We start from the raw sequence: 27180 nt of genomic DNA on the forward strand, positions 1-27180 counted from the left end.
GCTGCGCGCTGTACGGGCTGCTGGTGTAGACCACAGCCCTGACTGCAATGGGCCTGAAGAGGAGCAGCAGACTGACGTCGGCAGCACCTCACAAAAACAACACATTAAGAAGTTCCTCGCCTTTAAAAGAAGCTTTGAAAATGCCTGCAGTGAAGGTGAGCCTTTTGTAATGGTGAATTTCCTACCTTGTGCTTATGAAAACAGCTAAAAGGAAATCAAATAACTAAAAAACAAAGAGGCCCCTGAGCCGCAGACACAGGGTGCGAGGCGTGCTGCCGATGAGGTTGCGTGAGATGACGAGGCTCTGGCTGAAAGTCCGGCTGTGGAAAACGAGGATTAGGGGGTGCCAGACGCTTAGTCAAGGGGAAAAATGAAAGAAGCAACAAAACTTTCGGCCGTTTGGAGCACTGAACAATTTCCGTTTTGTCAAACCGAAACGCCTGTGGCTAGCAAACGTGAAACTGAATCTGCACGGCGTGTGGGAAGGTGGACTTCTGGGGTCCAGGGAGCACGTCTGGCACAAAGATGGGGAACGTCATCGACTGGTGGACCGCCTCGCGATTTAAGAACTCTTACTGGTGGCGACGAAGAAATTATGCAATATTCTAAATGAGGTCATGCTACCACATTGTACGTACTGCTCTAGAAGACAAAACTGCCATCATAAAGTACCAGAATGTATTGCATTGGTAGCCTCTTCATGCTCAGTTTCCCACTTAGTGTTAAATATTTGCTACCTGCTTATAATACTGTGCAATTGTCTACATTATCATTTGCCAAGAGGTTTCCCAGCCTTGAATTATCTAAATCTTCTTGGATTTTCTTTGCATCTAGTTTGGTTAGTTTAGCTCCAATACCAAAGCCCAGCTCATGGGGAGTAATCCAACAAGAACAGTGGGCCCAGTACAGTGTCCTGCAGTACATCTCTTATCACATTACCCCAGACTGAACACCAACACCATGAAACACTCACTATAATTAGGAAAGGCAACTTTTCTTTAGATTTCAGAAAAAAAGCATATGTAAAATGGCCAATTATCCATTACGTAGCCAAAAGTACACATCTTTATACACTACTTTACTACGAAATGTTGGTTGTCGTCACACACACAAATTGAAAGAATTAAATATGGAACAACTGTTCCAATGTAATTTTCCAAGAAGTAATTTTACAAAATATTATGTTAAACCAATTTGGTGGTAAAGATTACAAATCAATAAAATGTAAATCTACATGGACTAAAAACAAAGCTCATCTAGTCAATGTACAGTCTTTAATTCCTTTCTGCCTTGGACCATGCTTGTTGGATTCCAGTAAGAATAAACTAGACAAGGCATCAGATCACCAGTATTGAGTTCCCTGCTGAGAATGATACTCCTGCCCTGGCTCTGATCAATGACCTATATCAGTCAAAATACAAGCTGTGCTGAGGCAGAAACAGGTTGAATTCAGGTCACTAAAACCACAAATACGTCCCGAATTAGATGTCAAACCAGCCATTCTGTGCTTCTGAAGAAAAAAAACCTTAGAGAAGGACTACAAAATAATAATAATGCTCTTGCCACAGAGGCATGATGTTCTATAAATCATAACAGAAATTGGGGACACTAATATTAATATTAAATATATTCCACTGGAAAATCTCACCTGCTTTCCTGAATAAAAAAATACATTTGATTCCCAAGACGTTTGCTCAAGTGTGACCTTGTTCTTTTCAAAATGTTTTCCAGTACCATCTACAGTTTTTCAGCAATTGAGGACCCCAGAATTTGGTTTTCAATTTTCTTATCAGCTTTCATGGTTCTTGCAGTCAATTCTAATTTTAAAATCTCTTAATTACAAAATTAAGGTTTATAACAAAATTATACATTTTTTAGGAAACCTGGTATTTAAATTATCTATAAATTTTTCCTAACCATAGAATCTTTAAAACAATGGTCACTTTCTAAACTACCCCTGGAGTAACACCCTGCGTCATTACTTTATTAGATGTATAACCAGGAAAAACAAAAGATTTACCTCTAGAAAGCATGCAGAGAGGTTGGATAAATGTCAAAATCACAAAAGAAGATGTTGAGTCAAACTGATTCAAAGGGGGTAAAACCCAAAAAACATTTGTTCTCAGATATCTGGCCTCATTTTCACTTTGAAAATGTATGTTCTAGCTCTTTAACTCTAAAACACTATTCACATCCCTCATGGTTTTCCAACTATATGAAAAACTCCCCGCAAAATAATGCATCTCAGTGATCATGTGGTTAGCTGCGTTTCTGCAATCCTTTCACCAAAAGACCTCATGCTATGGATTTTACTTGTACCCATTCCCCAGGAGCTGGGGAGTAAACAACCTTCACCATAATGAGTAACCCAAAGGTAAATAAAGACATGCTCACTGTGATAGGAGGCACATGTCATGAGAGAACCAGAGACAAAACGCCTATATATCAAGGATTTTCAGTAAAGCCAAACTGACTAGTGTGGAAGCACTAACTATTTAGCAACAGTAGTTAATACTCTACTAGTATCAGTACAAGCCCACATAATCTGAAGAATTTAACTCCTTTTTATGGTACCACTCAGACATTTGTGTCCACCTAAAAAACTAATAATTATATCAGAACATCTATGTCACTACATGTACAAACTTATGGGTTTAAAAGATCCCAAACAACTAATGTAAATTCCTCATGAAAACAATCAAGATCAAGATAAGGTTTAAAACTTCTAAAACTAAGGCCCAGATCAAACTAAAGAATGATCAAACTTCATTCTCAAATAACAAACCTGTTTGCCAGACTGCGTTTCCAGCACATGGAAACCTGTCATCAAGCAATGGACTTGTAATTTGGGATTAGTGAGTCAGTTTTAAATTTGGGCCTATGTATTGTTTAGCATCATGGAAAAATAGTTGTACAAGTTTCATTCAGCTGTATCTGCCCCCCAGGGATGCCTGGTAAGGATGATTTAATAGGTTTAAAACGTGTAGCAGGATCAAGTATGTTTATGGCTTCAACACCTTTGTCTTGTTACAAAAAAAAAGGAAAATATTCTGCATCTACTATAGTGTTACAGACTTCTGCTAAAATATTTAGTCACAAATTGTCATTTTGCTAGAGAGCAAACGGCTTTAAATTAAATCTTGTAATGAGCAGCACTCAACCATTCGAAACAGTAGCTTAAATGAAAAAAATAAGTAATCCTCTTCACAACAAAAATAAAGTGCAGGTGATCACAGACTATCAAAAAAGGAGCAGCAGTTGAGTTACTCAACATCTCTGTAAGTTTCCATTTATTATATTTAATGCATGGCAGTTTTCTTTCTCCTCCTGAGCCCTGCACTCAGCAGCTTCTAGAATCAAAGAAATTCAGTCTTTTCTTTACAGAACAAAACCTAAAAGCCTCTTGAACACCCAACCCCCCAGCCCAGTGCGCTATAACTTATCCTCATGATCCCACTACAGTGGGGAGGGGGGGGGGAGAAAAAGGCTGTTGGCGTAAGTAGTTCCAGCAGCGTGGGAGGGAGTGAAAACCTGGCACGGACCCTCTGGCTGGAGCAGGACTTCACCTTCCTGCAGCAGCCCTACAGCCAGAGCTACATGCTGAAAGCCTTTGCTTTTTAACATCACTTTATTAACCCTTTACAATTTCTTGCATTAGGAATGATCTTTTCGCATACCCCAGCTTGCTCTCCATGAGACACACAGACACAGAGAGAAGCTCGGGGTCAGAGCGCAGGGTCTGCCATTGTACAGCGCCCCTGGAGCAGTTGGGGTTCAGGGCCTTGCTCAGGGGCCCAAAGGAGTAGGATTCCTCTGCCGGCTGCGGGATTTGAACCGGCAACCTTCCAGCCACAGGCGCAGATCCTGAGCCACAGAGCCACCGCTTGTTCCAACAGTTTTTTTTAAAAAAAAAGGTTTGATGGGTGACGTACTATAAAAGCATTCTTAAAAATAGGATGCATGTCAAAATATTTACTGACACGACAGTGAGGTAGGATTCTTACAAAACAGGTTTAATACTCCTCAAGAAAACAGTCCACTATCAGTGTAGCCACAATTTCAAAAGAAACATACATCTTCATTAGAAACACTACATTTTATAATCTAAAGTAGTATACTTAAGTATATAGTAAACTTCTACCAAATGCTAGTGCAGATATTTGGTAAACCTTAGCGAGTTATCTGTACAAGTTTAAAATGTGAATTTCACGATGGAACATCTAAGTGGTGATGCCTCTCAATTACAAAAAAAATATTTCAGCTTTATATTAACCTTTGGGTTTCCTTTTTTCCAACTTAGTAAAAAGAATTAAGGAAAAAACAGAACTTGGGCTTTTCAAATTCTCTGATCATTCGCACAGACACCATGAAAATCACCAGATTTAACTATATCAATTCGTTAACCTAAAGTCTGGCAAGTCCAAACCAGCAAAGCTCTTGACTAGTCGAACCCGAGGAAGGCATTCATCAGCAGCCTTACCACCCCGAGACATTACAAAGAACACCTGGCTGATGGTGTGAGTGGTGCTGATGGCACGAGGTCCAAACCAACACCTCAGTATGGCGATCAGGGACATTGTGCTGAAGGTGGTACCATGCTTTGGATGGGACAGCCTCACAACTGAAATACCACAGCACTTTCTGGAAGAGTGGGTAGGATTCCTAACCTTCCTGGCTGAATTCCACTCTTGACTTAGAATCATGTCTTTCCTTCAGACAGATGTTCCTAAAGCTCCCCCTTAATTTAGTTTTAATAGGTGGGGCAACATCCCACTCCTCTACCTCATCTGCTGTGTAGAATAACTGCTGCATATCAGGTGGGCACTGCACATAAGTGCTGGGAGAAGTGGGCCATCTCCTGTACATAAAGAGTTATGGGATACTCTTCTGATGACAAGCACTCCATAAGTGCTATTATTAAATTGCTCAGATCAGTACCCTAAAAAGTAAAAGTGGTAGTAAAAGCCTACCTAAACAGTAACAGAGGAACATTGCTTACTTAAGCCAAGGGGCTCACAGGTTACACAGATCTCCTCAGTTTCTGTAATGTTGACCAGACAGGGAGTAAAAATCCCCTCCTGGGTTGAATGCTGGTTAGTCTCGGCTTTCCCTAGTGCAGACTAGTTACAGGGCTACACTAGAGCAAGGAACGTACTAGGCTCAAGGAAACTGTAGTAGTATCTGTAGTGAGGACATGAAGCCACAACCTCCCAGGTTTGGAGTCCAAACTCCTCCTCATTATTCTGTGTTGCCCTCTGTAGACATCACGAGGGAGGTAATCAAAATCAAACAAGATTCCATAAGAAACAAGACAACTAAGCAAAGGGATTTTAAAAAAATGTCAAATGTTAAAAGTAAATTTTTATTTCCTTTTGCAACCCATATGCCAAATGGACAATACTAAGTACCTCCTACCAAAAGTAACAATGTTAATTAAAAATAAGGGGCAAGGAGAAGTCCTGGTACACAAAGCAGACATCACAGCTGCATGTCTGACGAAAGGCATCCTTCCTCCATCGCGCCCATCTGCCTGTTTATACAAAAGGGCACCACCACCGGTGCTGGGAATCAGCATCTCGTCATGTTTTCCCATATTTGCTTTATACTAACGAAACTCTTGCCACGCGACTAACCTGTACATTAACCACAGTTAAGAACCTCCATGTTGTACGTGTTATCTTCAGGAATCCAGGTCAATACAGAGCAGCAGGATGGGCAGGAATAACGAGTTGAAGAACGTGTTCACCTCCTCACAGCTTCATACACACGTGAGCAGAGACAGAAATCTCAGACATGCATGTGGATGTTACTTTATCAAGAATCAGTCATCAGCACAGCCCCACTTCTATTCTCTAGCCCTGCCAGCAGACAGGGACTTAATACAGAAGCAAGTAGATTTCCATCTTAAGCTTGTTCAAAGCTAACTGAAAGCTACTACCCTTGAAATGACCAAATTAGACTCTATTCAGGAGCATCAGTACACAATTTGTCTAGGCAAAACAAAAGCACTGCAGAACTGGGCAGGGAGGCATGCTCAACTCAAAAGTCTTAAAATTGTGTTGCTTCCGAGAAAGAGTCAAGATTTTTCGAATAATAAAACAGCCTCTTCAGATGGACTTTCAAAAAGTCAGTTTTCCACCTGTTGCTCCTTGTTAAAAAAATCACTTCAGCAAATGGACGAATGGCAAAATCAGCTTCCCAGATTCACTGATCATTATCATTTCTATCAAATGACTGTGCTGTGGACTGAAAACAGCCTGCGTCCCGGTCCATCCTCCATTCTGCCAGTAACTCAGTATGGGGACACGTTTCCTGTAGCTCCCACTCATGAGTGTCATGTCCTGCCTGGCGTAATCGCAATCTTCCCAGAAAAGGGAAAGAAATCTCATATTGAACTTTTAAGTACTTCCAATAGTACTCTGAATTGGGATAATATGCTACACAGATTCACTATTACAGACTTATTTTTAAAAGCGCGATTTTAGTCTTTCTGTCAAGTTCAATCCCAGTTAATACTTCACTACCATCACCAAAACCTAAAAACGTTTTTTTTTATTATTTTGGCATGTTTTTTTAAACCAATGAAAAACTTCACTAAAAAAGCCAATTTGGAAAAAAAAACAGGTAATTCAAATATTACAGCAGGATAGGGACAAGCCAAAATCTAGGTTTTAATGAAATGGTTACTTTCTTTCCTTTAGCTTAAAGTGTCAGCCATTTGGCAAGAGACAGCACAGTAGGAGCCACACACCACTATAACCTACTAGCTCCATCACTGAGGCTGCAGAAAAACACATCTTGCTTCTCTGTTGGCAGAGATCCCCTCGCTTCTTAGTTCAAAGAGGCTCTGGGGCTACCAGGGAGGAAAATGGAGGGTACTTCCTGGCATGCAGGGTGCAATTAGAGCCCTGGAGAAACGGCAATCAAGTCTCGCTCGTTAAAAGTGCACCCTGAAAAGATGGAAAAATCATTAAGCGAGTGCCTCTAGTTACAATTTCAAGTGCTCGCATCCAAGATCACTCTGAATTGTATAGGACGTCTACGAACGTTTAAATGCTTGGTTCCCCCCTCTAATTACATTTCAGTTAATTATCATCATGTAGTTTAACTCAAGGATGCTTCACACATATCGCCCAACAGATTCAAAAATAAATGACACTGAAATGTGTAAAAAAAAAAAAAGTTGAAATTAACGGTTGCTCATCAGCAAGCAAGTTTCTCACGAGCGATACCCTTAAGATCCAGAAAGCCTCACTCACGAGCTGGAATCGCCTCATCTGAACCTAGCCCGCAGCGGCGAACGTGAAAGTTGCTCTTGACAACCCTGGGCTCGGTTTCACCCTGCTCTGCTCCTCTTTGGCCCAAACCTTCGCCAGCCAGACCAAATCGTGAATAAACCAATTCGCAAGTTAAATCCGCAGATGTTGAGACCCCACTGTATTCCAAAATCTCGGGTGCCCAGAACAAGAGAACAAAATAAACTGTTTGCTGATTAAATAATTCAGGGCACTTAATAAAACTGGGACAACTTAATAGTCCTAAGGGAAGCCCGCTAGAGTTAACCTTAAGTACAGCTGTAATATTTTTGTAGTTTTCTTTCTAAACTAAAGTCTGGTAAGATGCCACAATCTTCAGACCTTCAGTCCCTTTCTTATTTAAAGATGTCAAAACTCATATATCCATTAAACACACCTCACAAACAACAGCTGGTAGAGGAAAGCCTCCCATCTTTGAAAACATTTAATGGCTGGCAAAAGCACTTTTCTCAACCATGTTCCTCTGTAACAGCCTCACCACAAAAGCATATCCTCTGTTACGTATAAGAAACTTGAAGCTAATTTCATAGTTTTCACTTCTTGAAGCCTTGTGACCCGAATGGTCTCCCGTGTCCTACAGAGCTCGCACTCGCACGCGCACTCGCGGCAGAAAAACCCGTGAGCAGCTCACTTTTTCTTGGACTTCTGCGTGGGCGCGACACCATCCTTGCGAGGTCTTCCCCTGGGTCGCTTGTCTGTGTTGGCCGGGCTCCCAGCTGGGGTGGCCGCTGTGCTGCTCGGGGGCGGTGACGGTCCTTGGTCAGAGGGCTCCAGAGTCTTGTCCTCTGATGACATTCTGTCGGAAGGACACACTCAGGGTTACGCTCCGCGCCACCGAGGAGAGCCCACGCCGCTGATACACCCCTGCGCGGCTCGTTCCGAGACCCGCAGGTGTCCCACAACCCCTTCTGTCTGGCATAACCACTTTCCCGCAAAGATAGTTTCTGGAAGGTCAGAGGGATGCGTCATTTTGCCAGGGATCAGATCTGGCAGTGAGGCGTCGGGTTATTTACTAAAACAAAAAAAAACATCGCAACACGGCGCACACGATCACTTGTCATTGACTATCATGGAGCGATCGCCACAATGCAGGGCTTGCCGACAATGTTCATGTGAACATGGGGTGAGATAGCCACAATACTAAAAATCTATCCAGGATTTTAACCCCCCGCACACTCTCACACATTCCCTAATGTATTACCCCCGAGGTAAGTGCTTATAATGAAGTGTTTGGCAATTAAATACCAACACATTTAAGCAATGCAATGTCGTACTTTGGCAGAGTAATATGAACACACTATTTCAGGACACTCTTAATAGTAAGGACCCAGTGACACAATCCAGACAGACTGTGGAGCTGTCCGGAATAATTCAATGACTCTGGTCTTTGTGCTGGTAGGCAATCATTAGGTCATTAATGTGAAAATTGCGCTTGACAACCTTGGGCTCGGTTTCACCCTGCTCTGCTCCTCTTCGGCCCAAACCCCCGTCAGGTAGACCAAATCTTGAATAAACCAATTCGCAAGTTAAATTCGCAGATTTAGTACACCCAATTTTAGGTCACTGAAGCTTCCTCTCATCACCTCACCACACTTTACATCAGGATATAAGGTACTGCTGCATTGTTGATCAGATTCTGAAGATCTAATTTTTATTTAACATTGTCAACCTGCCATGCAAAAATGTTTTTTACTTTATTTTTTTTAATCCTAGCTAAACAATTTACAGATTACATCTGAATCGTAACCACTTTAAAATTTGAGAATTAATTAAAATCGGTTCAGGTTAAAACTCCTAAATTATCCAGCTATCCTATACACGCTATATAATTTAGAAATATGGTACAAAGAACTCTTGACAATCCATCTATTGATAATGCAGTCATAGTTTGCAGTCTGTTCATAAAAAACAAGGCACAAGGCATTCAGAAATGCAATAATCTACCACCAAGACGCATTTCACCACACACATCACACGGGTACAAAGCTTAAAACTGATTAGGAGATGAGCTGAGAAACAGGGGAGCCATTACCAACGGTCTAAAATAAAGAGGTGCAGTCCTTGGTGCTAGATGTCCTATCTTCATGGTTAAAATAATCTTGCTTCTCCTAGAGAAATCTCCATGTTCATCAAGCCTTTTGCCACTTTTCTACAAACAAGAAAAGGGGAGTTTTGTGGAATCTACTGGAAGCAGATGGGAAAATAAACTCTGTGGATTTGTGGATCGCCGTCTCGGTCAGGATCTTCACCTGCTTTGTCCCCCCTGGTGACACTGAAAGGCTGCAGGCTGCAACGACCCTCACAAGTTATAAGTGGCTTTCCAGTAACGGCTGTGCACTCACACAAGCTATGGAGTGCGTTTAATTCTTCCTGGTACCCGACGTTCAGACCAACTAACTCCTCACTTATTTCTCCTCTCAAATCTTCAAATCTCAAATGTTCCTTCTTGCTTCCTGCAGAACGCCAGCAACTGTCCCTGTTGAACATGGGCAACTTAAAAAGCAAAAAAAAAAAGATAGCACGAAACATAAATACAAACTGTCATGGTAGTCAAGAACATTCAACTGGCCAAAAGTGTGGTTTTAGCCAAATCAAGTTAAGCAAAATTAAAGTCGTTTATAAATCCAGTTAGAAACTCCCAATGCTCTAGCTGTCCACTATATGAGGCATGTTACACACTACATAAAGACGCATTACAATAAGAGAAACTAGGGATATCGCATCTAAGTATATTAGATAATACACCCTAAACACAATTCACTGAACACCAATAGGCATAAATTGACAACATTAATCAACTCTTCACTTTAAAGGACGTATTTATTCCAGTGAGGTTCACCTCCCTCCGTTGTTAGAACGCAAACAACTTAAGCAGGATGTTAGAACACGATTATTAAGACAGGCGAGTAGGTTCTGCGGTCCCTCTACGGCAGGCTTCCTCTGAAGGGGGATGACTGCGTTACTGGAAATGACATGAGGAGCAGCTGTACAGAGACAAGCATCAGGAAAGCTCTTCCCACACAGCGCCACAGCTCTCTGCGGAACGCTGCTTAAATTAATTTAAAATTTTCATTCAGCCAAGTCATGCTGTGAAAAAAGCTGTCCTGCAGAGTTTCTGTACCACTGCTTATTTGAATGTTGATTTAACCGGAGGGATCTCTCCAGTCCCTGCTAGAGCAGCACAGTTTTGGTGCTCTCACTGTAAGGAGTTGACCACCAAATGCTGTCAGCTCCTCACCAAAGTTTTATGCCTTAATAACACCACTCGAAATAACTACTGTAATAACGTGAGTCTTGGATCATTTATGAGAATACTCATCTTTATTTGAAACGTTCGCTTTCAAATCGAACTGCCAAAATGCATAACGTGATACTGCCAACTACTATTTAAGACATGTAACAAGTCTGACGGTGAAAACAATGCACCATAATTTTAAAAACTGCTAAAGGTTTTATTTATGCAAAGCATTGAAATCCTTCAGCTTACTTCTAGGTGCTTCACCAGATCTCTGTGAACTACAATGTCTTCCTGCTGTGTTTAACCATCTCATGACTGTGCCTTCTAGATGCTGCCTTGGACAAAGGCATCTGCCATATGCTTAAATTACCTTTCAGCTCATATGATACTCCCATTCCTGTATACAATGCTAAGTGAACAACAATGAATTGGAGAAATATAAGTCTTAGCTGAATGCACATGGGGGCACTTTGCCACTGTCTTTGCCTTGGCATGAATGGAGCTAGAACAAGCCCTTCGACAGCTTATCCCTCTGGAGGTAGCGCACACTCACCTTTGCACCACCCCTCCTGACTGGAAACAAAGCTACAACAGCCTCACGTCCGGAAAAACGCTTCCACACAGTGCGATGGTGTGCAACCCGCAGTACAGTTACAAGCTCGCTACCTTCTTCTTCATTGAGAATTCAAGTCCTTTCTCAAAACCATCAACCATGAAATAAGAACATTTAATTTGTTCATACATTACTAATAACATGTCGGGACCTTAATGTGCTCCTAATTCTTTTTAATTACTACGGTCCCATTTATATTGCTGTTTCCAATTTAAAAGCACATTCATTGCTTAACTACTGCTTTATTTATTGGATTGCAACGCAAGGCCATGCACAGATATTTGCTCTCCCTCCTCAAATTGTGACACAATGGTCAACTAGGCTGACCTCCAATCTCTAAAAACCTGCTATGAACACCCAAGAACTTCATGCATTTCTGGCTACAAGCAGCTGTATTTACAAAGAAAATGTAATGTATTTCAGATAGATACCTCTATAAAATAAGCATGCACTGCATGTTTGTCACTGTAAAGCATATGAAATACCAGAGTAACACTAATCATGTTGAAATGCCAACTCAGCAAACATAAAGGGCATAATGTTGCTACTGTGCCATATTATAGTTCTATGTTGAAAATAAGAAAAAATACCCGTCATGATCAGAAGCTTTTTTTAAAGAGAACATAAAAGGTATAAGCCCTTAAGACATCAGGGTGCACAAAGGCTAATACTCTCCCCCTTTGTCTAATTTCAGAAGTGCATATTTTTCACTTGCTGTTAAAACTAAGCCTTCAGAAGGGAAGAACTTTAAGAACATCAGTCGCTACAGCACACAAGAAAAATCAATAGGCAAACACAACAAAGAAGCAGACTCATGGCCTGAAATTTACACAACAGTGGGGACAAAAAGCAGTTTCTCAGCCTGTGCTTTTGACTGCATTTTAAAAACAAAAACAGAATTTGATATAAGGATAAATAGTAGCAAATAAGTAGCACAGAAGTGAAAGGGTGTGTGGGGGGGGGGGGAGGGGTTGTAGACAATTCTTTATGGCCAGTTGGAAAATAAGGAAAGCTCAATTCTGTACAATTATCTCATCTATATTAACAATGGTTTATAATCTGTTGATGGGCAACATCAGTCAAAAAGAAAATGGAATTGTGGCCCATCAACAGATTATAAACCATTGTTAATGTAGACTAATTAGATAATTGAACAAAATATATTAAAGCCACTGAAGAAAGCATTCTCATTTTTAGATCAGAAACCTGAAATCGCATTTTATTATATAATATATAAACATTATTGTATTTCAGTCACTACTCACTTCTGTGCTCAATACCATCTAAACGAGGTGCTTATGAGATTCCCCAGGTTCCAGTCCAAAGCCGTGCATACAATACACAATACAGATGAAGGATCCTTACTGGTCACAAACAGTTTTCTGCAGTGGGCCACTCATACACCATATTGGGATGATATAACAAAAATTAAATTAAATTATACAGTTAATTTATGGCGCATATCCACTTAAGTTGCAGAGTAAAAAAAAAAACATAACGGTGCACTTAACCTCACACTTTCCTGTGCTGTTGACATGCAGTGCACGCTTTATAAAAAGGCCTATACTACCATGGTTTTGCTTATGAACATTCAATTGACGATTCCAGCTCAACTGTACCGCAAGACTAAACTGGACCACCTCCAGTTTCCTTAAAACAATAATCATAACTGTGCATATTTGTATTGGAAAAACATTGGAAAGTTGGGTCAAGGCTGACCAGCAAAACCTAATGTTTCAGGTCCTGGGTTTTGGAAAGGGCCATAACCTAACCAGAAGGATGTTGCAGGCACCCGATATTTTGGATGTGCTCCTACCTTACAAATACCACTAGGTATCACTCAAACAGTAAAACCTGAGACCTCACAGGAATAGCCTGGATACAGTAGCCCATAGCAGAAATGAAAACCAACTGCATCTTACATTCATTATCAAACCATGACGAACCCATAATACCTTAACTAAACAGCACTATTTCCTCTATTCAGGATAATTTGCGATTGACGTCAGTTTAAACTGTATGATGTTACTCTGACACCCCAACACTTTAAATACAGAACTTACACAGAAAGAGGTGAGCACGAAAATCGACATGCTGGGAAAGTCTGGGCGAGGAAGCTATGACTGGGTATAACCTCGAGTCACCTTCAGCTCTCAGTACAATAAAATCCCAGATTTCCGTTTTGGGCAGACAAATACACGAAGACTTTATTATGACTCATTTGTCAGAGGCAAGTGCATCATCATTTCTGACAATTCAACGGCTGAACAAGGTGTTATAGGTATCTCGTTTAACTGCTGCCATTCTGTCCAGAAACCACATCTAAGTTTTCAAGTCACTCCACAACGTTACTCAAGTAAACCCGAGAGGTAGAAGAAACTAGTATTTACTGATTTTCCAAATTAATCTTTGAAATGTTAGTTCTTGTTGCACTCATTTTTACACACACAAACTATCTTCAGGTCTTGAGGATTTTTACTGCTTATAAACGCTAAGAAAGTAACAGAAGAACTTGCTGCCCTTTTCCATAAAACAAACCCTGGCCTGTTGAGGGGGGTCTGTGTTATTTGTGCAACAGGCAGCAGAACAGGCTATGCTTCAGGGATTGAACCAGTGTGGGTTAACACCTTATAAAAAATGGTATGTGAGCAGAACACAGGCATGATGGACACCATGTAGGGGAACAAGACAGAGGAGTCCAAAAATCATCATTAAATTAATATATACTTAACATATAAATATAAATTGTGTACCAGTCACAAACTGATTGCACGTTTAGAAACACCCTCACGTCACAAACTGCACAGGGCTCTAAGCCCTAACCCAAGACAACTTAAGTGGACACATTTCTCTCAGCACTCATATTCATGCTTTTAAGGGTCTGAAAAGTAAAATAACCCATTTAATCCCATTTGGAGAACACAAGGCAGACCAACAATAAGGACACCCATTGTGTGGGTACTTCCTAACTAATTTAAAACGGGTACAGAAATTGAAAAGAAATTCAGTTCCCAAAGTGCGCTTTCTCTTCTGGTTCCCATTTTGCCTGAGCATTAATTCAATCAACTCTTTTCTGGACTTTTAGGGTTTAAAAACCAGCCAACCAACCCTACCAGACCAGAGGACCAGAGTTGGAGAACACTCAAGTAAACCTACACTTTAAACTTTTTTGGGGGGGTTATTCAGTTTCAATGCTAAACATTTTTCTTCATTTTCATTAGCAATGCAGGAGTGCTTTCGGTAGCGAATACACTCTCAATTAAAATGATCTTTCAATGAATTTAAAAAAAGCATTTCAGTAATACTGCGGCAATTGTCCTTAAAGAAAAGCTTAACCCTAACACGGGATCTACAAATGATCCACGATTCTGTATCTGGTTAGAAAGGTTCTAAGACTGTCTTCAGGAGATGCCTTATAACAATGACTCATCAGCAAGTCCCAAACTGCCTTCAACCTACAGTAAGTGGAATTAGCAGATAGTGAACCAGAAATACCCAATTCAGTGACTTTGCAAAGAGAAATAACCAATATTCGCAAGGCTGATCACCTTCTCGAGGTAATGCTTTTTGACAGGTGATGATAAATACTGGACGCGGGAGCAAAAGCTTTAAAGTGCAAATTCATCAAATGTATGGGAGCTGGCAACTACTGGCAAAGCAGATTACAACTGACACTTTCTCCACAGACATCTTCGGAGAAGCAAGCTTGATTTGCAACCTTCAGCAAGTGATATAAAGACAATGAAAGATGACAAGAGCTAAGATGAGGGTAGCCACTGGCATGGTAAAAGCTTAATAATCCTGCTAAACGTGATGCCCGAGTTCTCACATGCAAGTCATATAAACGCTCTCTAAACATTGCTTTAACTTAGCTCAATACATGCAAAGAATTTGTCTTGCCAGACATTTATGGTTTTATGAACATAAAAATGAGTTTCACCCCAAAAAATATTTCCTCAAGTACAATGTAGTCTTTAACCATCTGCATGAGGTTCAGCCTCAGTAAAACAGTAGTAATTAGTAAATGTCTTTTACTTTTAAAAACATTTTTTCCCCAAACTTTTTTACAATCTTCAGAAGCTTACACAGTGCGTGCTGAGGGAGAGAAGACGGCCGATAGTGGCACCACTGTTCCTCACTTCCCTTGGGGGAGAGTTCTATACGCCAGTGCTGACTGACATTTTATGTCAACAGTCTGGTAAAATTAAAATCCAAACAAAAATAAAAAAAAAATTTAGCCTGCACTCTCACTGTCAAGACAACCACCATTTACTTTCCAACAAGCCCAAAGCTCCTTCAAAAGAAAAAAAAACAAACTTTTTCCACAAACTAAGACGGAGGGCCACCCTGAGCGACCAAGTGCAAAATGAACAGCAGCGACAGGTCCTCGCGTGCAGTACTCACTTCCTGAGACTGACTAATGGTCTGAGCTCAGAATGGGGCAAGACGTGCTACACACAGTTGGTGGATGGTACAGAGATCCGACGTGTAGTGCACATTAGGCCTAAACATCAAGTTCTGGGGCATCCTGAGTGGCAAAACGATTAAAGGTGCCCACCCACGTGCAGGATCAAGTCTGGGTTATGTCACTAGCGTCCCTGAAGCAGCACCGGCGCTCGGCCAATTCCTAGTTATCTAGTGGGGTGGCGATGCCAGTGTGTAAACAGCTGGCCGGGGATCTCTCGGCGACTCAGAAACGCAGCAACCTCCAATCCTCCCAAGAGCTTTGTTGGCATGAAGTTCTGGTGGTGATGCACCTCTTTACCAATCAATCTGCCTGCCAGCACAGGGCTGGGTTACCAGTGACAATTAAAACAAAGGTGGACAGGCTGGAGGAGTCTGCCTATACTTCCTTAGTCTCCCATGTATGGTTGCAGGGCTTATAGCGACAAGCAAAGAAAAACTCCCAACTGGGTATTCCCCACCCCAAAAAAACATGCTTTACTAGAACAAAGGGTAAAAACAAATTTCACCCACTTAAGAGTTTGCTAAACCACAGAAGACCAATTCTTCTTGCAAACAATAATACTGGTCACATCACCAGGAGTCTTGCCAAAGAGAAGGGACATCCCTTACTGGCCAATTATCTGTACGCCATGGCAGTTTGAAGTCTACATCGGCAACTAAAAATCATCAGTTTCAGTCCCGTCCTATGGTGAGAGGTGCGCACCAAATTTAGAGACCACAATATTTAAAGGCTTGAACATTTGTCAATTCTCCCCATATCAAGAGAAAGTGTCTGCAACACAGGGTTAAATGTACTATTCCAAACAGTGAGAAAAGAAACATACTGTATAATTCATGTTTTTAAAAAACCTTCAAAACAAATATTATTTTTGTAGTAATGTATTAAGCAGGTACAAGCTCATTTAACTATTCAGGTCACTTGTTTGATTATTAGACACTAGCAATGAGAAAAGCTATGTGCCTAATTGCATATTGAAATAGTGCCGAGTTCAAAATGTTTTTCTGCGCAGTTTTAATTTTAATTAGCCGTTTACTCGTTTTCTTCAGAAACGTAGTTTGCAAATCAGCCTCCAGGATATTTGAATTCTTAGATTTATAAAACCCATTAGCATGGTAATGTAAATCTGATTGTAGAACAAGTTATTTTAACATTTCATTTTCCAAAAGGACCCGGCAGTATGCTTAATAAAATATTTTAACAATATGCTTAGGGCCCTTTTATCATCATAATTCCCTCCTCAAGGTATTAAGCTGATATCAGTTTAAGACAGTTGTGCGTCTCTGTCACATCCCAGAAACAAAGGATGAATAAAACAGTTTAATTTCCATACATTTCCGGTGTAAAACCAGCTGAAATAATGAAAAGCAGAAGAAACACTTAAAAGTCAACACATAACATGCCACCATGTAATGTGATGTACTATTCATGTTTAACTATGTAACTACATAAGGATCCAAATGGAATACTACTTTATGTACAATGAAAGTATCTTCAATATATGAACACAGGTCAACAGAGATACTTTTAATTCTACTTCGTAAACTTTTAAAATCATTTAAAGAACGTTATCAAGAAAAGAAACAATCAAGGTCACTCCAAAATAGGAAGAGAGAAGAAGCATGGACATACAGTGCTTTCAGAAAGAATTCAGACCCTTCCACTTTTTCCACACTTTGTATTGTAGACTTGTTTCTAAACGGATTGAACCGACTCTTAATTTGCCATCAGTCGACACACAACAGCCCATAATGACAAAGTGAAAACATGTTTTTAGGAATTTCGGCAAATTTATTTAAAAAAAACAGAAATCTCCCATTTACATAAGTATTCACACCCTTCACTATGACACACCAATTTGAGCTCAGATGCATCCTATTTCTTTTGATCATCTTTGAGATGTCTCTAGAACTTGATTATAGTCCACCTGTGGCAAATTCACTTGCTTGGACACGATTTAGAAAGGCACACACTTGTCTTTATAAGGTCCCACAGATCATGGCTTGGTTTGTACTCTTCTATGCACTGTGAAGTCCAGGGAACTCTCCGTAGACCTCCAAGATAGGATTGTATCAATGCATAGATCTGGAAAAGGGGATAAAAAATTGGCAATGCACTGAAGGTTCCCAGTAGCACAGTGACCTCCATCATTGCCAAATGAAATAAGTTTGGAAGCACCAAGACTCTTCCTAGAGCTGGCTGTCCGGTCAAATTGGGTATTCAGACAAGAAGGACCTTGGTCAGGGAGGTGACCAAGAACCCAATGGGCGCTCTCACAGAGCTTCAGAGTATCTGTGTAAAGATGGGAGAACCTGTCGGAAGCACAGCTCCATCAATCAGGTCTCTGTGCTACAGCAGCTAGATGGAAGCCACTCCTCAGTAAAAGTCATATGACAGCCCACTTAAAGGACTCGGAGCATGAGGAAAAAGATTCTCTGGTCCGATGAGACAAAAATTGAACTCTTTGGCCTGAATGCCAAACGCCATGTCTGGCGAAAACCAGGTACCACTCATCACCTGGCTAATACCATGCCTATGGTGAGGCATGGCAGCATCATGCTGTGGGGATGCTTCTCAGTGGCAGGGACTGGGAAACTGGTCAGGATTGAGGGAAAGATGAACAGAGCCAAATACAGGGAGGTCCTTGAAGAAAACCTTCTCCAGAGCGCACACAACCTTGGACTAGGGCTATCACAGGAGGAAATACAATTTTATCTATGAACCATGGTGAAATATTACAAAATATTGTGTTGCTGTGATGGTTGCTGAATATTTGCAACAATGTTTACTGCCTTCTTAGAAGAAACATTACATACTGTGTATTTGAATCTTGCTTTCAATACACTCCTGTGTCAGGAGAACAGTCAGAACTCAACTGCCAAGGACAATGTTACTGCAGTCTTTCTGGTGTTGTAGGAACCTTACGGGACACATGCGTACTCCCCAAATCCATGGTGCCAGAAAAACAGACAGATCCAGGATTCTGGCCAGTTAACATGATTAACTTTATCGAGCCACCACTGGGTCATGCATGAGTTACCTTTAGGTAACACTCCTTGGTTTCACTCTAACTTGAATCTGTTCCAAAATATGATCTTAGAAGAAAAAAAAACATCAGGAAGTGTCTGGTTTTGAAACCCTATTTTAAAGTGAGATTGTTTTTGCAATGATATAAACTGAGACCCAGGCTAAATAATAAATGACATCAGAGACTGACCACCCCACACCAATTATCTTCATCGGCTCATTTTCCTCAAGAGCGATTTGCATGATTAGCATCAGTTGCTTGATTTATATTCAAGGTAATGTCATTTTTATTAAACATGGATTTGGGTTGCTCGGGAGGGTGGGTCAATTAAAAATATATAACCCTAAATAAAAAAAATACAAATAATTGCTGCCTTATACCACTACTTGGACATGCAAGAAAATGACAATGTATGTATGAGAAGTACATGTTTTTTAGAATTTCCTAGACCTGCATATCATTTGGTAATAATAATAATAATAATAATAATAATAATAATAATAATAATAATAATTGCTTACACTTATATAGCGCTTTTCTGGACACTCCACTCAAAGCGCTTTACAGGTAATGGGGACTCCCCTCCACCACCACCAATGTGCAGCATCCACCTGGATGATGCGACGGCAGCCATAGTGCGCCAGAACGCTCACCACACATCAGCTATCAGTGGGGAGGAGAGCAGAGTAATGTAGCCAATTCATAGAGGGGGATTATTAGGAGGCCATGATTAGTAAGGGCCAATTGGAAATTTGGCCAGGACACCGGGGTTACACCCCTACTCTTTTCGAGAAGCGCCCTGGGATTTTTAATGACCACTGAGAGTCAGGACCTCGGTTTTACGTCTCATCCGAAGGACAGCGCCTGTTTACAGTATAGTGTCCCCGTCACTATACTGGGGCATTAGGACCCACATGGACCGCAGGGTGAGCGCCCCCCGCTGGCCCCACTAACACCTCTTCCAGCAGCAACCTTAGTTTTAATAGCTGAGGATTGTGTCCAAATGTAAAACAAATGGGGTTTTATAATAACGACCATTAGTAGCTCCATATCCTGTATCCAATTTTAACTTTTTATTTAGTCCACTTGTTGTTTATGAGTCTGGATGCTGAGAATATTGCTTTTAACTATTCTGGCAAGGCTACATTTTTTACTTTCTTGACTCGTCTAAAATAAAGAAACACATATAAAACAATGAACATAGACACTGTGTGCCAGGTACTCAAAGAACATGGTGTTGAGGTGTCAGCACGACAGAACAGAATATAAGTGTGATGACAAGCACACCCTTCCAGACCTGTCCTCCGAAGATCGAACCTGTGAACTGAAACTCCTATTCAGCTAATAAACATGAACAAGCACTTCGCCCATGAAGCCAACCAAAGAAGTATCCAAGCTCCTGCCAAAAACACTCCTCCGAAAGGCAGTGGTTTTCAAAGGACTTTCTTGAAATTGCTTTGCCACAAGTTATTCTTCCATTTTCTTTCTTGCTTCCATTATGTGTTGGGTGCCATGCTTTTCACCGAGTGAAAAAAAACCCCGTATCATCTACAGAATAGGAAAAACTCAAACATTGAAGTGCTCAAAATGCTCAATTGGGAGAACAGAGATAGGGAAAGAGTTTAAATGAGTGTCTGCAGCCATATCAGAAACACAGATGCGACTTCAAAAGCACAGAGATGTGCTGCAGTTCCGGTTGCTCGCGATTCGACACCCATCAACTTGCATGGAAAACTAAAATACTGGACAATCAAAACAAACGGGCTAGGAATTAAATACAAAAAAGTATTCGGATTCTCACAAACTTTTGCTTCTGATTGAAAATGTTTTTTTTTAACGTTTCCATTAATTACAAACCCAAGAAAATTGACATTTATCACTGCCAGAAAAAACAGCTCAGTGTACACTGCAAGACAGAACAAAGAGTTTTTCATTTTGTTTCCCCAAAAGGCACTTTTTAGATTACATGTTTTCAAATGCAGTGCGTAACAAAGACAAGAAAACTGGACTTCAAACATTGACTGTGTGAACTATTTTTTCATATGTACTTAAAAACATGCAAATAAAAAAAAACCTCCTCCTTTGGGCTGGATTATACAATCCTTCTTCTAACAGCTTTTAAAATAAGAAGCATCACAAGAAAAACTACCTTGACATGCTAAGGAAACAATATTTTAAGCTTTGTGCATCAATACAGTTAAGAAAGTTATTAAATGCAGAACGTAAGATAGCATTAAATAACCTATATATAAAACTGGCATAATTATCTCCTGAACTTGATGTCTTTATTCTGTGCATTTTTAAACAACTGTTCAAGCTACAGCAAAAAAAAAAGTAACTTGACAACTAGGTTTAAGCAGCGAGCACAAAATCTGTTGAACCATGTAAGAAAATAAGTTAAAACTAAAAAGATTACAGCATTCTTTAAATCATAAATGAATGGTATCAGGTTTTGTTTTTAACAACAAAACCATACTGTTTGGTTAATAAGTAACCGCCTTTGTTCGAAACTCAAAATCGTCATTTTAAAGTAATCGTGAAGATCCATTCCATTAATAAAATCTAAAGTCCATAAGGATAATAGTAACTGGAAGTGCTTACCACCTAGGTACTACAGATACTGGAAAAATTAAATAGAAATATTCTAATTGGTAATTTGTATAGCTAGAAGAGTAAGGACAATAGAAATGTCATTTGGTAGAGTAAGCACAGACATGACTGCAGACAGCTAACAGCTGTTCCTAAGGCCTAAGCTTTTCTTAGGAAGAAAATTAGTTCTGGTGAAGCGAAATCTCTTTTTTGTGCGATTTTTCTTGAAGAGTTTTACAGAGGACATGTGATAAGTCTGTGGGTAATTCAGGTTTTTATTTGAAGGCAGCAGTGGCTTTCTGAAGAGCCATTTTCATTACTGTTTTGTGAAAAAGAAGTTAAAGGGGTCTTTTTTTATAGAACTACTAGTTCTTTATGAACCTTAACAGGAGTTCTTAAGATTTCACTCAAACATGTGAACAACTGTGCAAGGGCCAACAGACAAAGCACTTGTCAGTGATAGTACTGCAGGCTTACACGTCAAGTTCTAACTGCAACATCTCAGTTCTGCTATTTATGCTGTGTTCTTACAGACAATATACAGGAGATGGACCTATCCATGTTTCAGTGAAAACATGTACGTTTTCACCTTATGCTAGGTGGATTAGAAAGCAGAAGCAATTAGAAAATCTGCAGGCAAAATGAAACCCAAAATAATAATAAAGGTTGCCATTTATTCAGAATGAAAACAATGGTAAAACAATTCGGGGAAAAATACGTTAAACACCTCAAAATAAGCACAATATGCTTTCTAAACTCGATGATGCAAAATCCAGTGAGCAGTTGAAATTCCTGAAAAATGAGATGCAGCAAAGCTTCAGCCTATGCCTTTTCAAAACAATACACCTCTCTATTGGGAAAGAAGTTCTTTGTTACTTCACACTGGAGTTATAGGCCATAGTATTAAAAACAACAAGTATCCTTGAACATGAATAGTTCATGAGAAAGACCTTCGAATCTTTAACAGGGGGACACTGTTTATATTACAGGGATAAGCAACTCTGGTCCTGGAGGGCCTGTGTGTCTGCAGGTTTCCATTCCAACTCGGCTCTTAACAAGCTCAATCAGCTCATCAGGGGCTTAATAGGACCAATTTACCTGCTTCCTCAAACTCTTCAGGTGCTGGTGCTTTGAGGATGCCTAAAAAAACCTGCAGACCCAGCAGCCCTTCAGGACCAGGACTGGCCATTCAGGGCTAAAAAGAATCAGGTTTTCCTCGAAGTGTTTGAAAACTAATAGAGGCGCGCGCTGGTTTCCTTACCAAGCACGACATGGGAATTCAACCCACCACAATCATCATATACACAGACATATAGACATGAAGGGGGGGGGGGCTCTTATTAAAGAGAAATACTTAAGTCTAGCTGTTCTAAACCACAAAACAGAAGATAGTCTACTATGCGACATAAAAATAAATGGAGTATAAGAAAAGGTAATCTAATAATTAAACTTTGAAGTACCTGTAGGGCCCTCTCATCGCCTTTGAGCCTCTGAGCTTTCTAATTAAAAAGTACTGTTTTTTACGGTTTTAACCATTGTTTAAATTTAACAATGTCTACTACATTACTAAATCGTCTACTGCAAATTCATTTAAATAGACACTATCCCCCCACCATACTTCCAGTGAAGGAAGTTTATTTCAGAATTGTATAAGCAACTAGAAATCCTGAACCTCAAGGAACTGTTGAAACCAGGGATCTCACACTCCTGGAGGGCGGAGTGTCTTCTCTGTTTTATTCCAACTGGAGCAGTCAATTACACAACAAGATTTTCCTACATTTTACTGTTAATGACTTAAAAATGCCCTTCTTTAACAGGACAATTTGCTATGAAACACCTCAGAACCTGGACTAAAAGGGTAAGTGTACCATCAAGCATCAGAGATTTCTGTAGTCCCATCTGGCTCCTGAAGCACGATGGTTCTGGCTCCTAAAGAAGGGTTTGACATTTCTAAGGAATTATTAACATGAATGTCAAACGCAATTGCCGTCATCCCTAAAAGCAAATGCCAAGAGAGTTATAGGATCTCAGAAATAAGGTACAGAAAAGATGTTTCAATTTAGAGAGACTTTGTTACAGAAAGGTATAAGGCCCATGCAAGAGTTCCAAGTAATAATAATGAGAACTGACCTCATTATTAGTCCTCTTCCTTTTTAAAGAAAAGGGTAATACATTTTTTAACCGGTCTTGGCTTGTCATTGTGATCCTCACCTAGGTGCATTCTCCTCTTAGCAGATTAGCACTATTTCCCTTCTGTTCTCAATCCTTCAGAGTCCACCTTTTCAGATGGGACCTGCAACACTCCCATATTCACTGGGTCACATTCTTCCACCACACAAGACTCCTTCCTGGCCCATGTTTTCGTTCTTTACTAAAAGACAGTGATATGATCTCTTTTCACCGATATTGGTAAATATCAGATTTTGAACTTCTGTATTTTTTTTTTCAGCACATCCATTTTGGCCTGGATAAAGGCATCTGCTAAAAACAACTTTCACATTTATTCTAATATTTCATATTTATTCAGTGCAAGAATAGAGCATCTGCTGGCATAGTCAAAGGCTAGAGCAATGTGTGGCCACTGGTTTGAATATATGATTTGGATCCCTTTAATCTTGGAAAGCCCACTCTTCTCCAAGCTTCAGCTTCTTGGGAGAGAGAACCATGCACTTGGCCTAAACGTCCACCATGCAAAACAACTCCAAAACATAACAGACCCCACACCATATTTCACAGGAGATACGAGCGTTCTCTCACTCGCAACAGAATGTGCCAATTCCTCAATTTATTGTTTCTAACTGAAAGGTGGGATTCCAATGGTCTTATTCAAGACACTAACTGAAGACACCTTTTTGTGGCTCAGTCTCAGAAGAGTGTCAGCCTTCAACCTGGCCGTAAATGGCATATTCATGCAGGTGATGATGAATGATAGTTTTCAACACTTGTATCTTGAAGATGCCAGTTTGTGTTAGAGATACACTTGTTGCCACCTTAGCCACTTATCTCTCAGCCCCTGGTGGTAAAGATATATTTCTTGTCCTGTTGAAGGGTTTAGTCTCCTAATGTCTTTAGTGTTAACTTTTTAATGTCAGGAAATTAGACCTCCATTTAGCTCCAGCACTCCCAAAGAGCAGAATGTTAGTGGAAATTTGTTTCAGATTTTATTTAAAAGGAATACTTCCTATTGTGCTGATAAGTGTGACCCATATGCTTTCTGTAATTCAATTACAAATTTAATCTGTGCGATGATATGATTACAGGAACCATTTCTTGGTTGTAAGCGAGATATTGCCCGATCCATAACCAAGTAGAGTGATCATGTTTTCTGTTATTTCATTAGTAGTATGAATAAAAATGGAGGGCACACAGTCTTGAAAACGCTTACACGCGATTCAGTGTGAATGCAAAATCCAGGATGAAACCGAGCCCAAGTTTCTTAGGCGCAACTTCCAAATTGGCAGCGCAATTTGACTATAATCAAAACTAGAATTGCAAGACGAATCTAGCTAATGAGCGAGCCTCTCCCTGTGCCCTGGCCAAGTGCAGACGACCCAGCATCAGCATCTCGACGCGATTTCTTTGTATCAAAGAACACTCCCGGTTTTGAGGCGGCAGCATGAGGAATGACAGGCTAGGAGACGGCTTTACGGGCTCACTGACAGTTTTATTGCCCTTTTCATTACAGCACGGCATGCGCATGCTGATCACGGAGCAGGGAATAACCGGCAAGGCAGAAAATGTGCAGGTGGCCACTAGATGCAGAGATCAGATTAATGTTATTTTAGCCGATTTGGATACATCTGTGATCACTGTTCTAGTTGATCAATGTTATTTTCATTAACTTAAAGCCAAAACATTAATACTTTAATGATCATATGAGAAAGGGTGACTTATTTAACCTGTAGTACATTATGCAAAAGTATAGGTGTGGGACTGGTTATGAACAAATGTCTGTTCGCGACAGCTGTGCACAGAGCACTAGCAAATGTTGAGACACTACTGTATATGTAACCAAGGTACAAAACCACCCTTCACTAAAGTTTCTCTTACAATTTTGCTATAACCTCACATAAGTGAAAATAAACATAATAACCTTTTTGGGTTACCTTTACCAACGTAAGACAGTTACAGATCTAATGATTTCTGGATTGTATTTGCAAGGGTAGTTCTTCAGAAACTACACGTGTAATACATATTTCACAGTTTTGGCAAATATTAAAATCCAAAATGGAGGAGCAACATAGTTAAGGACTTTACCATACAGAATAAATCACAGGAAGTTAATATGATAAAGGTACAGTTAGAATGTCATTAATCACTGCTAACTAATTCCAGCATTGAGCAACAAGAACACTTTCAAGAAAAATTCATGGTTATTTGCACCTCCAACCATATGCAGAAAGGAATTTATAACCAAAGATTTCAGTAGCTCCATAAAATAGAAAATTCTTAAATAAAAACACCCCAATCCTACAAGAACTTTTCATTTGCACAGTAGTTTGTCTGAAATTAATTTGACAGTAGGCTGTTCTCACAAATAACTCATAAAAACAATACTAAACTGCATTTCAAATAGTTTTCATATGACTCAAATATGACTATTTCAGTCAAATCTATTGTCAAAACTGAACTATTAACAGAAGTACTTTGAGGCAGCCACCAGTGTTCCAAAGCTTCATCATGAACAATCCCAGGGTAGCACACAACCTTCAACATTGAATTTCATTTTTAAATTAGGCTATTTTTCCAATTTTATTGGTACAGAACGTAATGCTTTTCTCCCTGATAAACAAGAACATACATAATGAAAGATGTAGTGTCTTTTCTTATGCTCCTTGTACTGGTTTCCTTCATGCTCTACAGGAGTTCTAGTGCCTCTTCTTCAAACAGAGATGTGGCAATTAAAACAGTGCAGACAATCTTTTCTAAGCTTTTGATAGATACTGGATTTAAGCAGGATTTACCCACGATATGCTGTGAGGCCTATTACTGTACATAATTGATTTGCAGCAACAGACCACTGAACAGAGCTTAAAATAATACAGATAACTTTCTTCTGCACGACTAAAACTGCATAATCCAAGGTCTTTCATTTTACAGTCATCATTAGCCTATCTCACCACCAGCGGTTGATGCAACACTAAATTATAGGAACAAGGAAGTGCTCGATTGTCTCTGACAGGAAGATGCGTACCATAGAGGAAAATGCTATTGCCTCTTCTTTTGGAGACGGGGAAATTCAGGAAAGACCTTTTGTTGTCAGACTCACAACTAGTTTCAAATTGGGTCCAGTCATAGATTATGACTAGTCTGAAGAAAGTGTTTTAAGACTTTTCATTTTACATTAGTAGATATCTTTAATTTTTCTGCTTTTCTCATCCACATATTAAATTTTCAGACTTCATGATTCACGGCTCTAAGATTGTTTTTGGGGGGTTGAGGTTAGGATGACTCAGCTGTGGTCTGACTTGCCAAAAACACTGTGGTGTCTACAAGGCAACACATCTTAATATTTTGCACAAAAGGCGGTACCTATCAAACCAGTTACTAATATGGCTATTGAATACAAGACCCATTTATTTTTTCAGATCTGGAACTACTTTCCAACCCTTGAGGTTAGAAACAGTTAAGGGGTGTTTTTTTTTCCATATTCTGGATTTGGACCAAGATAGCTGGAACTTTCTATAAAACACTACACCTCTGTTCTGTGCGGTAAATTATATATTTTACCACAAATGATGACCACAATAATATTTATCTGAATAGATTACCGTCCTATGTATTTGTAAAACAATTCATTTTTCCCCCACTAAGAATGTAAAATACAAGAAAGACTCTTGATTACCATTTACCATTTGTCTTTATTAGTTTTTTCCTAAAATGAGAAAATAAAAAAAAACATCCATTACTTCAGGAAGACAAACTAGATAA

The 27180-nt window shown here is 39.9% G+C and overlaps 1 protein-coding gene across 15 annotated transcripts in view; it reads right to left on the reverse strand.

Moving 5' to 3' along the window:
- Positions 1 to 27180, reverse strand: part of kmt2ca (lysine (K)-specific methyltransferase 2Ca) — a 158167-nt gene that overhangs the window by 125055 nt on the left and 5932 nt on the right. For 14 of the 15 annotated variants that reach the window (XM_069190966.1, XM_069190965.1, XM_069190963.1 and 11 more), the window contains one exon: positions 7948 to 8112. In XM_069190966.1, coding sequence (XP_069047067.1) covers positions 7948 to 8111 — 164 coding nt within the window. In that variant the 5' untranslated portion in view covers position 8112. Of the gene's footprint in view, positions 1 to 7947; positions 8113 to 13230; positions 13250 to 27180 lie in introns of those variants that run through there. The other variant, XM_069190967.1, reaches the window with a different exon arrangement.

This window comes from Lepisosteus oculatus, chromosome 6 (assembly GCF_040954835.1).
Source record: "Lepisosteus oculatus isolate fLepOcu1 chromosome 6, fLepOcu1.hap2, whole genome shotgun sequence".
Lineage (NCBI taxonomy): Eukaryota > Metazoa > Chordata > Actinopteri > Semionotiformes > Lepisosteidae > Lepisosteus > Lepisosteus oculatus.